Genomic DNA, 18,199 nt, shown 5'->3' on the forward strand with positions numbered 1-18,199 from the left:
CGAATCTGGTTATACTCCATGTTCAAACCAGCCAAAAAATCATACACCCTGGTTTTGTCCAGATGCTTCTTATATGCAGTGATATCAGCAACTATAGTGGGATGGTAATCAGAAAAATGGTCCAGTTGTTGCCAGAGACTACGCAAAGTAGCATAGTACTTGGACACAGATAACTCCCCCTGAGTAGTATTATTGGCCGCCTTCTAGAGTTCATACACTTGTGCGTCATTACCGAGTTGTCCATATGTCTCCTTGCAAGCAGACCAAATCTGATGGGTTGTATCAAGGAGAAGGAAACCACTGGCAAGTTCTGATTGCATTGAGCCAATCAAATAGGACATAAGTATACCATTGTTGGAGACCCATCTAGTCAAGAGAGGGCCAGGGGCAGTCAGCATAGTAATAGTATCATCAATATGGCCAGTAAGCCCACGGCCAGCAATAGCAAAGTATGCCGAGCGAGACCAGATCAAATAATTGCTCCCATCCAGTTTGATAGGATTAGGGAGGAGATCACGGTTGTCATTCCTACCAAGCCCATCAGCAGCAGAGGTGCCAGTAGAGACTACAGAGTCACCCATAATGCAACAAAGAAACCCAAATCGCAGAGGAAGGCTATGGTAATAAGAAACCCAAGAATTCCTTCAAATTAAGGGCTGAAAATTGGAGGAGAATCCCCTTTCAATGGGAGAATACGTGTCTCCAAAAATCAGCAGCAACAGACAAGTGTAACCCCTAGATCAATATTTTCAGGGTTTTGAAAAAAAACCCTGTTTAGCTGAAATCGATATAGGGAAGAATGGGCCCAAAAACTGAATTGTTCGAAGCTCAAATTGAAGTCGAGTGTGTCTTTATAAGTGGAAAACCAGCCTTCAAAAAATCAGAACCAATAGAAGTCACCAACTCCTAGATCGACAATCATCAGGGTTTTGTAAAAAACTCTGTTTTTGTGAAAAATCGATCTTAGGAGGTCTTGAATGCAAGTGAAGATAGGAACAGAATCTAAGGAGACAGCCTGCTGCAGTTCTTGGTCTTCAAAGAGGAGGATTGGTCCCTTGTAGCAGAGATGGAAGCAATCCCAAAAAAAACTGAAGTTCCAAATATCGCAGACAGGTAGTCTTTGCCCCTATCAATCAAAAAATTGCAGCATTGAAAGAGGTAATTGAGGGCAGCAACTGGATCTGTAGATCACCTCATCAGTGCTGCCCTAGTGGAGAATGGAAGCAAGGGGATCAAGCTAGAAGAAGAAGAAGAAGAAGAAGAAAAAATCGAGAATGGAGGGAGGGGAAGGTCCCTAATTCATAACCTGCTCTGATGCCATGTTGAGAGAGTTTAGAATTAGAGAATAATGCTCAGCTGGTCTAAGGTAGACCCCAAGCCATATATTTATATTAAGAGATAGAAAATACATGGACAGAATTGTCCCTAACATAGCCAACATGGCTGTACATGAAATAAATATAGGAAAAAGACCAGAATACCACCACGGTATACTAGTGTACATAATTCAACACTGAGCTTGTGAAAACTTTAGTGATTCAACTTTCTCTGCAGGCCAAAATCTTCCTCTGGCTCTAGGGCGGATTTTGCTGGAAGATTCAGCTGGCTTACCAGTTGTGAGATTGTAATTCTTTCTTTCTTTGTAGGGTGTGTTTTGCCTTTTGTTTCGGTTAGTTTGAGAGTGTTCGATGCTCCTTGGGCTGGGGTAAGGCTGGTTATGTCACCCCCATTGTACTTCGATTTTCTTTTCATCATTAATAAAATTTTAGGGGCTTCCCCGGGTCCCTGATAATATTCGGGGTAAAAAAAAATCTAGTCACTTAACTTTTCCCCATCCTATAAATCTTAATCCTAGTTTTACATTCTCTGAATACCCTAATCCTGCATTTTTTATATATTTAAAATCCTTAATTCCTCATTTTCATGAACTATTAAACCTGCCTAAATTCTATGTTCATTCTTCACGAATGAACAGCCCGGAAATCTTATTTGTACAGATATTTCACAGTAGCCTCGAAGTTGAATCCCCTCAAAGCATATCTTAGCCTTCATCAATGACAGTTCGAATTAGATTGAACATACCCCAAAACCATACATAACATAGGTTTACATTAATATGTTCCATAAAATAATTGGATAAAGCCGACACCTGCAGTGCCAATTTCATCCTAAACATAGATTCTGAATCATGCCAAAGCCCAAAATGGCCCACAACAATTAAAGTATAATTTAAATTAAAGATAACCAACAAGCAGAAGTTTGATCCCTAAACTTTACACAATATTATACCAGCCATGAGCAACTCTATCTCCTACCTTGCATGAACACAAAAGTGTCAATTTAAACTACAATTTAATACCAGTAAGAGTAAACGGAGTCCAAAATAGCAGCCCAATGCATTCTATTGTGTTCATCAAAGATAAATGGCCATTTTAACATTAGCATTTCAAAAATCAAAGGAATGTAATCAATTACAAGATACCTGGTTTATTTCATCCTTGTTATAGTTGTAACTGTTCAAGGGCTTCCATGAAGATGCCTAAAAGGTGCCATAATAGAACCATTTTAGTGACCAAGATTGACAGGATTCACAATAAAAGAAACAAAAGTATATTTTCAAAAAAATAAAATTCAATTCAATATTAAAGGTATAAATATGTCACAAAAGAAGAACAATAAAATAACCAAACATTAACCCATACATCACCTTTTGACTGTCTGACATGATTTTGTAGAGGTTCTAAAACATTAATTAAAGTCAAATAACATTTCCTGGAGATTTATTTTAAAAGTAACAGATATATATTAAAAAGAAAGAGACGGCATTAATGCGAATTAGATAACAATTTTAGCATGAATAAATAAACACATCATCAAATATAAATATCCACAATTTGAAACAGCAGTTGATGCTTCAAAGCTAACCCAGCATCAGGAAAAAAAAATTAACTTTGTATACAAACCCTGAAAGAGTACTCAAGTAAGGTCCTTCAGTAATACACATTCCTGATGATGCCAAATTGTTCATTGGAAACCTAGAGAGATGCCGAAGTAATTTTTGTGCAACAGAAACAGTGGAGGATAAACGTATTTTTTTATGGATGACAAGAAATATATTTTGGTTGGTCCTAAGATGGTTTGTAATGTAATACAACTGGATGCATTCAGCACTGCTCCTATAAGGAAGAACATGGAAAAATCATCCCTTCTGCAACCTTTCTGATGTATTCTAATTTAACCTGCTAACAGGTTTCAAATGCTAACCACAGGCTAGGATCAAAGTGATAGGAAGAACATGGAAATCAGGGTAGGCAGAGCAGAATATAAGGAAGCCAAATAACTTAATATCCAGAACTTGGATGTAGCAGGAATTCTAGCCGAGTAAAGGGTAGATTCTGTGGATTCTGTGCTCCAAAGATGGGATTGATCCAATGGAAAGATCTGCAGAAAATTAGACGACTGAGGCCAGGATCGTCTACGCCCCAGTCGGGAACTGGCTGAGAATCAGCAAAAGACTAAGGCCAGGCTTGATAGGACTGACGCCAAGCATAACAAATTCATGAGAAAAAACTCAAGACGTTCTCACTGAGATTCGTGCCTTTATGAAGAGGGTTCAAAAGCGAGATGAAGCAGGATCGTCTACGCCAGCTCCTTGGTTTCATACCTTACGGGTCGAAGATAGACATCAGAAGCAGCAAGCAACCTGATCCAGCTATACCCTAGGATGTTACTTGAAAGCTTTCAAACAGGGATTATGGCATCAAGGTTGAGGTTCCATAATTTGGCAGCGAGAAGGGACCCGAAGACTTTATTGACTTGCTTACTAAAGTCGAGAGGATTTTCACTTACAAGTAAAAGAAGTACGAGCTCATCCTCACTAAATTTACTGGTTCTGCATGTTCATGGTGGGATCACTTACTACATTCGAGGCTTGTCAGACGACTTAGACCTGTTACTAATTGGGAGGTCATGAAGCATATTTTGAACAAGAAGTTCATTCTTCCTAATTACGAAAAGATACTATTTTACAGATTGCTCAATTTTCAGCAAGGCAACAAGGGTCCACTGATTTCGGGTCCGTTGATGTGGCAGCTTCTTACGCCAAGACAGCTGAAGAGAAGTACAGTTATCTATAAAATATGCTCAAGACTGCTTCAGCTTATAGACCTCCACAACGGATTGAAGCAAAGAAGCCTGAATCTTGCAAAGAGGAAGAAAAGAAACTGGAAATTTATTTTTTTTTTTATCCCGAACTCAGCTGGGACCCGGGGCAGCCCCTAGAGCTTTATTAGAATCCTCAAAAGAATAAAAGAATACACGGGGGGGACATTCCACCTTACCCCAATCTCAAAGTGCAGAAGCACTCAAGAACTCACAATAGCTAATCCTGGAACCCAAAGGGAATTAATTCCTGAGGACGGGCAGACCTGCCTTATCCTCACGAAGAATAGTCTGGATCTCACCCTCCAGAATGCAGCCCTGCTGAAAAGTGGCAGACTCCCCTACATCACATACCAGGTTGGCAAACCAGTCTGCCGCTCTATTACTCTCCCGGAATGCAAACGTCACAGTAGCCCGCAGAGCTGAAATCAAGGCCACAATCTCGCGGAACCAATACCAGCCTTGCCATAAGTTACACTTCCTCTGATTAACCATTCTGACTATGGAAGTAGAATCTGAGTTAACCACAACATCAAGAACACCCATACCCTGGCACAAGAGCAAGCCATCCCTTAGTGCTCGGAGCTCAGCATCCGAATTAGTGCAAACACCATAAAAATTAGCAAAGGCCGCCAGAACCTCACCATTCTGGTTCCTAATGACTCCCCCACCTCCTCCATCCCCTGCATTTCCCCTACACGCACCGTCCACATTCAGTTTAACAGAGGCAAAAGGTGGGCACTAGTACACAGGCAGAGGACGCCTCAGAGGGGGCGCTGGAGGAATAATGCCCAAGCATTGCAAAATAAGACTGTCCCTCAAGGACCCTGAGCGCCCTATCTTAGGGGGGAGATGACTTTCCCTCACCCAAGCTTTTATTTTTTCCACTATTAACCCTGCAGTGCGCCTACTCTCCCCATGCCTTCTATTATTCCTCTCCTTCCAGAGCTCCCAAACAATCAGAGAACGAAGGATACCTGCGATGTAAGCACTCAAGCTTTTATTGCTTGCCGAATTCTGCCACAAAGAGATTCGACTCCTGACATTCTGGTAGGGAACAAAAGTGATGTCAAAAAGCCTGGAAAAGTAGCCCCATACTTTAGTGGTCGTACCGCCATATAACAGACAATGGTTCGTCGTCTCCAGTTGAGGCCTCCCACAACAGTTGCATTTAGAAGCCAAGGGTATGCCAATCGACATCAAGGCCTCATCAGTGGGGATCTTTCCATTAAGAAGCTGCCAAGAAAAGAAGGCCACCTTCAATGGAACAGATTGATTCCAAATCCACTTCTCGTAAGAAATCACGGGAGAAGAGCTCTGAATCTTATTCCAGGCTGATTTAGTGGAGAAGCATCCATCACTAGAGGGTGTCCACATCAGGACATCGCCACTCCCCAACAGGGCAAAACCTCCCTGAGCAATGCGGTCTCTAACTGCAGCCGAATCAATGTGCTCTAAAATGTCCTGCCGCCAAACACCATTCTCCCCAACACTTCTTTGACACACAACTCCGTGTCCACATTAAGGCCATTTTCAACATAATCAATTAGAGGGCCAGCTCCCGTCCAGTCGTCAAGCCAAAAAGTGATCCTGCCAAAGCCAAGCAGCCACCGAGATCTCTCCAGCAAGAAACCCTTGAAAGCTAGAGTATTACGCCAAGATTTCGAGCCCACACCATGCTGACCCGCCAAAGATACATGGAGATTCCTGAAGAACTTGGCCTTGAAAAAAGCACTCCAAAGAGACTGATCAGAGAGAACCCTCCAAAGCCCCTTGATCCTGAGAGAGAGACCCACATCTTCAAGTAGCCTGATCCCCAGCCCCCCTTCAGTCAGAGGCCTGCAGACTTCCTCCCAGCACACCCAGTGTCTCCAATTGCCCCACTCCGAGCTACCCCACAGAAAATCAGCAAAAATCCTGTATATCCTCCAAACGACTGCCTTCGGCGGGTCCAGCGTTGCAAGGACATGTATGGGAATAGAAGAAAGGACATGTTTTAGGAGTGTTACACATCCCCCAGATGATAAGAGTCTTCCCTTCCAGCCTGCCACTTTGTTCCTTATTTTTTCCACAAGCCCATCAAAGAAACAAATTTTAAGCCTCCCAGAGTGCAGGGGGGCCCCAGGTAGGTGATTGGGAGCGATTTCCTGGCAAACCCAGTCACTACCCCAACCATTTGGGCCCTAGCCATGGAGACCCTATCCCCCAAGATAAAGCAGCTCTTCTCCTTATTGACCAGCTGCCCCGAGAAGCCTTCATACTTGCTAATAAATCCCATTACTTGCTTAAGCGAGCCCTTCAAGCCCCTTGTGAATAAACTGGAAGTTAACAGAGGCAATGATTGGTTAAAGAACATCGTGTCCCGTATTTGTGGTGAGAAGAGTCGCTTCGGCAACAAATGCCCCAATAAGTCTCATCCTGTGAATGTAACCGAGACACAACTAGAAGATAAGGATGATGATGATACAAATTATACCCTTACCCGTTAGATGATGATTTTGATGATGACGAAGTTGAAGCTCACTCCACTAGTCTTAGATCATTCTCAAACAGAATAGTTGATAAAACTCCCCTCATCAGACAGAAGGGTATTCTTTTGTACAGCGCTGATTATAGAGATGTTCACACAGTCGTTAATATTGAGGCAGAAGCCAATTTTATCTCTGTTGGTTTTGTTCGAGCACACAACCTTCCATAGAAGCAGCTCTTCAAGAAGCTTAACGTGCAAGGTTTTGGACCTACAGCTCGAGAAGAAGCCACTGCAGTAGTGCGAGTACACTTACAGTTTGGGCCATTGCAGTACCATGTACCTTACTTAGTCATCCCGTTGGCGCATTGTGACCTACTTTTAGGGCGACCTGGGCAATAGCATGCCGGTATTCTCTACGATGGTACACAGAATACCATCAAAATTAAACAATGAGGCCATACATACTTAAAGACGCCACACGCGTTATCAGACATGCCTCATCAGCTGCAGTCTCCTGTAATGATATGTCAACCCACTCTCCCTCCCCTTGGAGTTACGACCTGATCATCTATCTCGAGATACATGCCACCTCAACGTCGATATAATTACAGAGGCATCTTGGGTTCGCAACCTAACTCGACGGTGTCGAGTTCTTTTAATACTGGGAGAGTTAATGCAGTTAGGTGTTGATTTAATCATAGTACTAAATCTCGTTTCGTTTCGGTGTTTTGGTCTGACCGAAATTTCCGAGATACCGAAATTTCGTCGAAATATGGTATTTTCCTGTGGGTGTAAAATGCCAAAAATGACCGAGATTTCTGAAATTTCCGAAACGAGATGACCGAAATTTCCGAAATATTCGAAATATTGCATTTTTTCATATCGAACTTGCGTTTCGTTTCGGACAGGTCGAGATACTCGAAATATTCGATATCTCGACCGAAATTTCACGAGTTTTAGTACTATGGATTTAATTAGGGTTATTTTTAATTTTAGGATTAGGATTTATTTTGCTTAATTCTATATAAAAGCATGTAAGCAACGATTTTGGTTGGATTTTTGGATTGAAATTGAATGAAAGTGCTTACCGGTGCTGCCCAGAGATGTGTGTGCAGCTCTCTCTCTCTCTCTGTTACGATCTTTTACATTGAAACCTTCTTTTTCTTTGCTGATTCTCTTTCAATATTTTTTCCCTTCATCCTCCTACGATTTCCCGTTTTTTCCTTTTGTTTACTTCTGACACGCATTAGGTTTGATAAGGTGGTGATCGATCTCCATCGTGTTTAATCCACTTGGACTGAAACTTTGGGCGAAGGATCCTCTGCCCTAACCTTACTAATACCTAGGATTTTGCCTCCAATAATCTCTCCTGTTGTGAGAGCTTAAGACCAGAAACTCCACTCTGTTCTCTCTTTCCCTGATTTCGACAACTCTTCTACCAAATTTTGTTTGCTGATTCAGGTGATTGTTGGGAACATACTCCTAAAATTTCAGATCCAGAAGAATGGTATTGAAGGAGATATTGCACTCTATTCGAATCTGCCCTGAGTCATAAGAACATGTTCACGATTCCAAGGTTGAAGATAGAAAGTTTCTGAAATTACCAACAAGGACAGATTCCTTCTCCCTTACACAACAGCCCCTATTTCCTTATTTTAGTTCCCAGAAAAGCCTTCCACTCATGGTTTAAAGTATCGGTACGTATTGTATCATATCGTATCGGCCGATATGTATCGGTATTGTTTGGTACCGATACGATACATACCGATACGTCTTTTTTTCTTTAAATGAACTCTCGGATTGTATCAAAATGTATCAACCGATACGGTCCAATACGATACGTATCGATACATATCGACACGTCCAGTAAAGGGTTTTGTGGGTGGTTTAATACGCATTGATATGTATCGATACGTATCGGCCGATATGGCTCGATACGTACCGATACATTCCATTAAAAAAAATCATTTTTTTTTGTGAATTAAAAAAGCTATTTTCACTCATAGACTCGATACAACTCCTATTCTAACAGAAAAATGTAGGAAAACTCTCAACCAATAGACTAAAATCTTGCATTTAATCTTGGTTTTTCACACTTTTGGACTCAAAAATGAATCAAGGAGTGCTACAACATCATCCAACACTTTTCATGTATAGACGATTACAACATGTAAGAAATCTCATCTTTTATAACAATTTCAAAGTGTCGCACTTGTCTGGTTATACAGTATTCACAATTCTTAGTGTATATGCATGATATATGACATATATTGCTTGTTTATATTGTTTTTTGTGTCCAAAAGTGTATTTCCATGTATATTTTGATCATTTTCATGCGTTTTAGCACCGATCGATACGTATCTCCGATACGATACGTCTTCTAAATCGCCCGACCGATACGATACCTAATACCGATACTTTAAACCTTGCTTCCACTTCTAATTTCTCTCACAGTTTGACCCCTTCATTTGTTGCCTTACATATAAGGTGCAGAATTGCCACCGTTATTTTGCAATTGAGTGCAATTGCATTTTAATTGTCTGAGTGGGCTCATAAGCGACCAAATAGGGTTTTTGAACTTCGGGACCGCATTAGATGTTCTATCTCTTTCCCTTTTAATTAAGAAATTTTCTGTAATTTTTTCACAGTTTTTAGCCACTATTAGCTTTGGTTTTTGTGCATCTCATGTTAGTAGATTTGAGAGATCCAAAATTAGGGTTTTGCAATCTCATGCATATAACCCAGTCGTCTCTGTAATTTCTGTTTACTAATAGGTTCATTAAGGTGCGATACGTCTTGCCATCAATTTTGGTGATTTTTAGTTACCGTTCTATTTTTCCCATGATTTACATGTTCACTAGCTAGTTCCATGCATATAGGGGTAATTTTGTCATTTGGCCACTCTACCTCAAATTTTATTTTATAAAACTTACAAAAAAACATATGTTTTTCAATGATTTCTGACAGAATAAGAGCTAATAGAATTTTCCCATATTTTTCTTCATCAATCTCATATTATTCATTGCATTTTTGCATCTCATGGCATGAAGTGGTATTTTGGTCATTTCACCATTTTACACAATTTTGAGATTTACAAAATCCTCAAAAATACCCCTTTACCATTAATATACATAGTTGGATTTGAGGTTAGGGATGCAAGTAAATGAAGGAGAAGAAGTTGGAGGACGAAGGAAAAGAGAGGAGAGGAAGAAGAAGACAAGAAGGGAGAGAAGAGACTATTTCGGTTGTAATTCCTTGAGTGGGAGAGACTTCTCCACTCAGCTATATTACTAAATTACTAATGATAAACATATTACATCCACCTCCCTAGGGAGGTTAAAGGTAAAAAAGGAAAAAAGAAGAAAATACATAATAGGACTGATGGAACTTAACCAGTTCCTAAAATACCCTTAGACCAAAATATCTAATAACTCTAACACTCCCCCTCAAGCTGGAGAATAAATATCATGCATTCCCAGCTTGCATAAAAGAGTACCAAACTGAAGGGAGGTAAGTCCTTTGGTGAAGATGTCTGTCAGTTGATCACCAGTCTTCACAAAGGGAGTACAAATGCAACCAGAGTCTATCTTCTCCTTGATGAAGTGTCGATCCACTTCAATATGCTTGGTCCTATCATATTGCACTGGATTGTGAGCAATACTGATGGCTGTCTTGTTGTCACAGTAGAGTCTCATAGGGCCTTCAGTATCAAAACCCAATTCATGAACTAGTCTTTGCAACCATATGAGTTTGCACACTCTATGAGCCATGGCTCTAAATTCTGCCTCTGCACTGGATCTAGTAACAACAGACTGTTTTTTGCTTCTCCATGTAACCAAATTACCTCCCACAAAGGTATAATAGCCGGAGGTAGATCTCCTGTCTGTGATGGATCTAGCCCAATCGGCATCAATAAAACCTTCCACTCTCAAGTGATCATGCTTGGCATACAACAATCCTTTCCCCGGAGAAGACTTCAAATATCTGAGAATACGATATACAGCATCCAAGTGGCCACTTTTGGGGGCATGCATAAATTGACTCACCACTCCCACTGCATAGGAAATATTTGGGCATGTCATGGAAAGATAGACAAGCTTCCTCACTAACCTCTGGTACTTTCCCGCATCAACAAGAGAGGGACCACAATCTTCTCCTAGTTTGTGGTTCTGCCCAATCGGGGAACCTGCTTGTTTGCAGCCTAACATTCCTGTCTCTGTCAACAAATCAAGAACAAACTTCCTTTGACATATGTTGATTCCTCTCTTGGACCTTGATACTTCAATCCCTAAGAAGTACTTCAAGGGGCCCAGATCTTTAAGTTCAAACTGGTGAGCCAAGTAGATCTTCAGATTATCTATCTCAGCTGTATTATCTATAGGACAGTAATCAGACCAGATAAGACATACGGAGCGGAGTGTTGGGCAGTTAAGAAGAGTAATATAGATAAGATGAGTGTAGTGGAGATGAGGATGTTGAGAAGGATGTGCGGCAAGACCAGGAGAGATAAAATAAGAAATGATGTTATTATAACCGATTTGGGTGTTGCACCAATCTAGGACAAACTCTGTGAGAGCCGTTTGAGGTGGTATGGTCATGTACAAAGGAGACCCATGGATGCACCAATAAGGAGTGACCAGATTCATTTTGACGGAGCTAAAAGAGATAGGGGCAGGCCTAAAATGACTATTAGAGAAGTGGTAAGCAAGGATATGCGTCTAATAGGGCTTAATCCTACTATGACCGCAGATTGAGTTGTTTGGAGGACAAGGACCCGTGTAGCCGACCCACCCTTGTAGGAGGATGTCTCTGGGATGCTGCTTTGACTTCTTCCTTTACTTTTTTGTTTTCCTTTTTACCTCCTTTTACCTTTTTTTTGTTTTTTACTTCTCTTTTTTCCTACTATTGTTTTAACCTCTATCGAATCCATTTAGCAGACCCCATTTAGTTGGGATAAGGTTATGGTTGTTGTTGTTGTATTTGTTTACTAACCTTCCTTGTGTAGTACGGCAAAGACCTATAAGTATCCCTAACTTTCCTTTTCAGTCGTTAGATTTACTTTCTGATATACCTAAATAAGGCTCGCCAATACTAGCACGACACATGGCAAGCCACAACCATGTGGAGCGGCTCCCAACCCATCAGGTTGCACCTGCGTGGCACCTGGCCAACCCAAATCAAGAAACCCAGTCATGTGGGGATTTAGGTAACAAACGTATCATATAAGGAAACAAGATCTCCCACCGATCAGCAATATAGAAAACTCCCATTAATGTTGGACTCTCCAACCAGTATTCTCCTAATATGACTCTTACCAGAAAAAACTCAGCGTGGAGCGCAAGACTCACCGCCTCCTAGCAAGGCACAACCTCTGCCTAGTCTAGCCTATAAATAGGAGGCTTAAAGGCCAGATAAAGGGATCTTACACACTAATGTTCTTGAATTATCTATTGCTAAAAGAGACCTGACTTAGGCATCGGAGAGTCCCTCGCCGGAGAAGATCGGCTCTCCCTTGCTCATTTGTTCCTCTTTGCAGGTTTCATCCAGGAGGAATCAATTGATGGTTTTTGGACGCAACAAATTGGTGTCGTCTATGGGAACAATCAACTCTATGTAACCCACAAGAAATCTCTACTAATGGCTAGAACACTCCCGAACTCACCATCTCGCCGGAGAGCAGGTCGCCCTCCTCGCCGAGGAGCTCGACAAACCCAGGGTCGCCCCACTCGGTCGACCACATTACCCGAGCACCAAGCAGATACTGAAGAAGCAAGTAGTAGGCGGCCACAACAAACCAACTTACCAACTCACCCAGCTGGTGAGCAGCTGTCACCGCCACCGCCTATTCCACCCACTCTGCCTCCGTCTTTCGATCGACAAGCAAACGGCGGCGTAGGCTATTCCAGGTACTCCCCACGTCCGACGGGCGATTGAAAAATAAACGGGGATCAGGTTGGACGATCTGTCGAGCAGGGATTACTGACTGACCAACCCGCGAAAGGATATCTAGACCGAAGATTGCGAAAGCTCGAAGAAAGGCTCAAGAACCTTAACAAGAAGACAACGCCCGAAGCGTAGTCACTTCTCGGGCAGCATCCCTTCTCAGCCGATATAATGAACGCCTCGCTCCCCCAAAGATTCAAGCTGCCAAGCTTTGAGATGTATGACGGAAAGACCGCCCACAGGGATTAGCATGAAAGATCAACCCTTAGGGGTCAGCACAAAAGACCGACCCGCAGGGGTTGGCACGAAAGACCCACCCGCAGGGGTCGGCATGAAAGACTGACCCACAAGAGGTTGACACAAAAGACAAAACCCTTACGGGTTGGCATGAAAGACCGACTCGCAAAGGTTGACACAAAAGACCAACCCTTAGGGGTTAGCACGAAAGACCGACTCACAGGGTTCAGTACGAAAGACCCACTCTCAGCTCTCAGGGGTCGACACAAAAGACCAACCCTTAGGGGTCAGCACGAAAGACCGACCCGCAGGAGTCGGCACAAAAGACCAACCCTCAGGGGGTGGCACAAAAGACCAACCTTTAGGGGTTGGCACCAAAAAAGGACCCTCACGGGTTGGCACCAAAAGACCGACCCCCCCAGTTCGGCACCTAAGACCACACCCAAAGTGAGGCACCAAAAGACTGACCCCCACAGTTCAGCACCAAAAGACCTCACCTAAATCCAAAAGACCGACCCCCAAGGGTCGGAACCAAAAGACCTCACCCAAAGTGAGGCCCCAAAAGACCGATTGCCACGGTTCAGCACCAAAAGACCTCACCCAAAGTGAGGCGCCAAAAGACGAAACCCCACGGGTCGCCACCAAAAGACTGACCCCCACGGATTGGCACTAAAAGACCGACCCCCACAGGTCGGCACCAAAAGATCGACCCTCACGGGTTGGCACCAAAGGACCGACCCCCACAGTTCGGCACCAAAACACCTCTCCCAAAGTGAGGCACCAAAAGACCGACCCCCACGGGTAGGCACCAAAAGAACTCACCTAAAGTGAGGCACCGAAAGACCGACCCTCAGGGGTCGGCATCAAAAGACCTCACCCAAAGTAAGGATGCCCGGCATGGTTCATAATCTCGGATCGAATCAAACAATATTGGCCGGATTGGGGGAATCGATCATGACTGATCCTGAGATATGGCTACGGGTTTCAAAAAAACCCGACCAACCTGAACCCGCCCTAACTCGCCCTGAGCCCAAACAGGGCAGGGCCGGGCCTGTGTTTAATATAGGGTCTGGCTGGGTTTAGTTTTTATTGGCCCTGGCAGGGCCGGGTCGGGTTTGGGTTGAGGCCTCGACCCTGGCAGAGCCAGCCCGGCCCTGTATTATATACTATATATTTAAAAAATATACAAACAGAGGCTCTTAGTACAATGGGTGCTTTATTAAGTGGGTAGACTAAATGGGCATTGTTAGTTCCACAAGCTCATGGGCAAAGATGTTCAGAGCCAACAGGCCGGGCCGGGCTTGGGAAAACCCTGCCAGGGTCGGGCTGGGTTGACGGTATGCTTGGCCCTGGCAGGGCCGGGATAGGCTTGGGTTTAGGTTAAGGCTCCTAGGGTTAGGTTAGGGTTTAGTGCAAGCCCGGCCCGTTGACACCCCTAGATATGGCCGATTCTTTCCATATTTCAAGGAACAGTGGTTGGATCGGGTAACTCGCTAGGATCGGGCGATCTGATCCGATACGCATGACTAAAACGGTTATAAAACCTGTTTCCTTGTTCTTTATCCCATCTTTCAAGCCACGATTCATAGATTTGGGAGCTTCAAATCGTGGGAAATAAAGGGGATCTTACCGATTTTGACTGGAGAATCGATTAAGGAAAGATTCATTCAAAGTATACATTGAATTTATCCTAGATTTGGAGATTTCATTGCATACGGTGGTTAAGGTTTTAAGACCCAAATTTGCGGTTTGGAGATTCTACAAGAAAAAGGGGGGATATTTGTCAAGCCTACCCCCGACTGACTGGAATTCTGGATGAAGGACAGGGACCTCTGACCAGTCACCCAAACACACTGTGGAGCATCACTCCAGTGGTTGAATTTAATGGAGAACCCCCGAGGATGTTCTCCTATATACCTGTAAGAAGATGGATTGCAGACCCATGCAGCTGTACTGCCCACAACATGATGTACAGCATCAACCCTGGGTACTCTCTCTCCTATCCATAAATGTGGGGCCCACACCTATTCAGATGTGTATCAGACCCTGGATGAGGTGTTGGTGCAAAGCCCAAGCCCTGGGCCAAGCACAGGGTCTATACAGCAATGCTGTATTCTCTGGGCAATGTACTGGGCGATTAGCCCCAAGGCCCAGAGAATCGCCCAGAGTGGCTGAAATGTGTATTTTGGACTTCAGACATGTGGGGACCACCCATACAGACCATGAACACCCTCTAGGGGTAGATGGGAATTTTAGGAATCATTACCCACACCTGGAACTATGTGGACCCCACCTGTGCAGCCAGAATGGCCCAGAATTCAATTAAAAATGCATTCTGGGCGAAGGGGGCCCAAAGCCAAACAGACCCCAGTGGGGCCAACTCTATAAATAGAAGGGGGGGCAGTATTCATTTCGTTTTACTGCCCCAGTTGAAAGAGAGAAAGAGAGAAAGAGGAGGAAAAGGAAGAAGAAGAGAAGGAAAGGAAGGGAGAAGGAGAAGAGGGCTGCCTGAGCTGCATCCTGCACCCTGTCTTTGCAGCATACCATCCCCAGGTAATCGATCTTTACCCCTATATGCTGCTGTCCTCAGTGTTTATATATTGATCCCTGCTCTGTTGATGGTGTATCTGGCTAGTAAAGCCCAGAACACCTTGGGGTTTGCCTTGGGATGCATCTGATCTGACATGCAAAGCTATTGCATGTAAGATCTGATCATTTTGGACATGATCATGCTGCTGTTTTGCAGCTGAGACTGAAACCAGTCTCTGTGCCTGACTGCACAGCTCAGTTGCACCCAGAACAGGCAGTCTGGGCATGGATCTTTGCATGCAAGCTGATCCTTGCTTAGTTTTGTGTAGGAACAGCATCCTACCATGAAAGTATACATAGAACTGACCTTGCATGCAGCCCAAACCGAAGCCTTGAGCTTGAGCACAGCCTGGACAGCTGTTCTCTGTGCTGTCAGAACAGCTCCTGGTTTCCAAATGGGTAAACAAAACCCAAAACCATTGGAACCAATGGATTACACTCCAAATATGGTCCATGACCATCCCACATACATCCATGATCGATGCCTTGGCAGCCCATGCTGCAAAATCCAAGAAATCAGCCCAAAACTCATCTCAAACAGGCTCTGGGCGATGCATTGGGCGATTAGCCCAATCACCCAGTGAAACGCCCAGAGATATATTTTGGACTGAATTGATGTCCAGTCTTTGTGGGCCTTCACCAGTGACCTAAGGGCTGTGTGATGAGGTGGTAAATGACCAAAATACCCCTCTCCACTAATGTTGGCTGATATTCATACCTTGGGTACCCAAGTGGGCCCCACAGGGCCAGGTAACCATGCCAGGAATGGTTTCAGCTGAACTGTGACCTGGGTACTGGTTTATATGACTATCTGGACCATGTACTAACTGACTATACTATTGGATACCAAGTCAGATTTGATTCCACATCTCTGAATGACGCACCGGGACATAGACCTGAAAGCCCAGTGCAAGGCCCAGAGAATTCCAAGTGTCATCAGAATAAACACAGAGTCAAACCAGTAAGCCTAAACCAACACTAGGATATTAATACAGCTTTGAATATTAATTGACACACATTTATGATCCGATAAATTAGGATTTGATCCCGTGCTCGAGGTGCACAGCCAGACACCGGCCGGAACAGAACCAACAACTGAACCAGGAGGAGGACCAGAACAAGGTGAGTAAAATTACACCATGTATGTAAATGTAACATGACTAATATGTTAAAATGAATTATAATATAATAATTATTATGCTGTTTACTTAACTCATCAATTGTGAATTCTGAAATAAAGATATGTTTGACTGCTGGATTCTGTGAATGGACATTGAATGTTGTATGTGAATTGCTAGACTAGATGTCGTAGCCGGCTTGGAAATGAGGCCTATAGTAACCCGTAGAATGGGATGAGGTTGACACCACCCGACCCATACGATGCCATATAGATGCATTGGGCTAGAGTTTCATCACCTGTGCTACGCACCTTTGCCAACAGGGGTTAAGGTGTTGGATGCTTGTGAGAGTGACCATATGATAGAGAAAAAGAAAAGAAAGAACTGTTATTGCACCGAAAAGGTGATTATGGGCTATAAGCCAGAAAAGAAGTATGATATAAGAAAAAGAATGGATGCCTCACAGGTTAATCCTAAAGGGCTGGTCGGGCTGACCATTGTGACTGATGCCGGAGCTGATCGGTCCTCTCCGATAACTCAATGGGTGTATCGCGGGAAGGGGTTAAAAGCCCGCACCAGGGATACATGTATTGGGGATTGTAGTAGTACTAACCCGCCTTAATTGTGATGTTAGGTGGCTAATAAATAAAAATGAACACCTCATGTAGGACTCATATGGTTGTGATTGCATGTGCATGCATGGTGATGTATTTTCATTCACGGGCTCGGTGGAGCTCACACTCTGTTATATATGTTTTTCTGTTAGATGATCCTACAGGTGGATGTTACTGTGGCGGGGAGGCTTATCTCCCGGAGGCGAGCTATGGTGGTTATGACTGTTTTGGTATGGACCTGAAAGGAGGTCATACCGTTGGTGCGAGTACTCTTGGTGGTAGCTGAGGATGACCCGTGAGGGGTGCTACTGACTCTACTTTGTTCTTGAGGCTCCTTTTGTTTTTGTTGGAGTCTCTCTTTTTGTTTTACAGCTTTGTTTTTGGGCCCTCAGGTTACCTTGTCCTGTTTATATTCTTTTGTATAAAGTTGTATTTGGTAGAGTTAGGAGCTGTTGTTTCTTTAGGAGTGAGGGAGAGAATGAACAAGTACTGTGTTGTATATATTTTCCTTTTTCTTGTTTTATTTTCACTTTAAAAATGTTTAATGTAAATATAGCTTTCCGCAACACTCTGAATTTTACCTTATGTAATATGGTGAATGTGTGTGTCTGTGAATGGATTAACTGCTTCTAGATCCTTGGGATTTGGCGGATTGCTGCAATGCAATTCGGGCCACCTACCTAATCCTCCCAGGGGGTGGTTTGGGGTGTGACAAAATTAGCGTTTTTTATTGGGGAATTGATTAACGGAGTATATAATTCCATAAAAACATAATTTAAATAGGGGTAAAGTGGCAATAATGATGGTAGTGGGTGAGGTGGAGGAAGCAAGTCAAGATAAGCTAAACAGATAAATAGGGATTAGGGAATAAGTTGGCGGTAATGGTGGCAGTAGGTAAAGTTAATCCCCCGCAAACCTTGTGGTTACCATTTTTTCAGATTTTGTTTAGCAATACTAACCGATTCCATGACCTATCCAACAAAACCGAGATTTTTCCCACTTTAGACCGATCCAGAACGATTTTGACCGATCTGGATCAATATCAAATCGGTTTCGGCAGTGACCGA

General features: G+C 43.3%; 1 protein-coding gene across 5 annotated transcripts in view; it reads right to left on the reverse strand.

Annotated features, from left to right (window-relative positions):
* LOC122640688 (WD repeat-containing protein 53) overlaps window positions 1-18,199 on the reverse strand; it is an 87,869-nt gene that overhangs the window by 58,485 nt on the left and 11,185 nt on the right. For 4 of the 5 annotated variants that reach the window (XM_043833919.1, XM_043833917.1, XM_043833916.1 and 1 more), the window contains exon 4: window positions 2,475-2,539. In XM_043833919.1, coding sequence (XP_043689854.1) covers window positions 2,475-2,539 — 65 coding nt within the window. The remainder of the gene's footprint in view (window positions 1-2,474; window positions 2,540-18,199) is intronic. The other variant, XM_043833915.1, reaches the window with a different exon arrangement.

This window comes from Telopea speciosissima, chromosome 9, assembly GCF_018873765.1.
Source record: "Telopea speciosissima isolate NSW1024214 ecotype Mountain lineage chromosome 9, Tspe_v1, whole genome shotgun sequence".
Classification (NCBI taxonomy): Eukaryota; Viridiplantae; Streptophyta; class Magnoliopsida; order Proteales; family Proteaceae; genus Telopea; species Telopea speciosissima.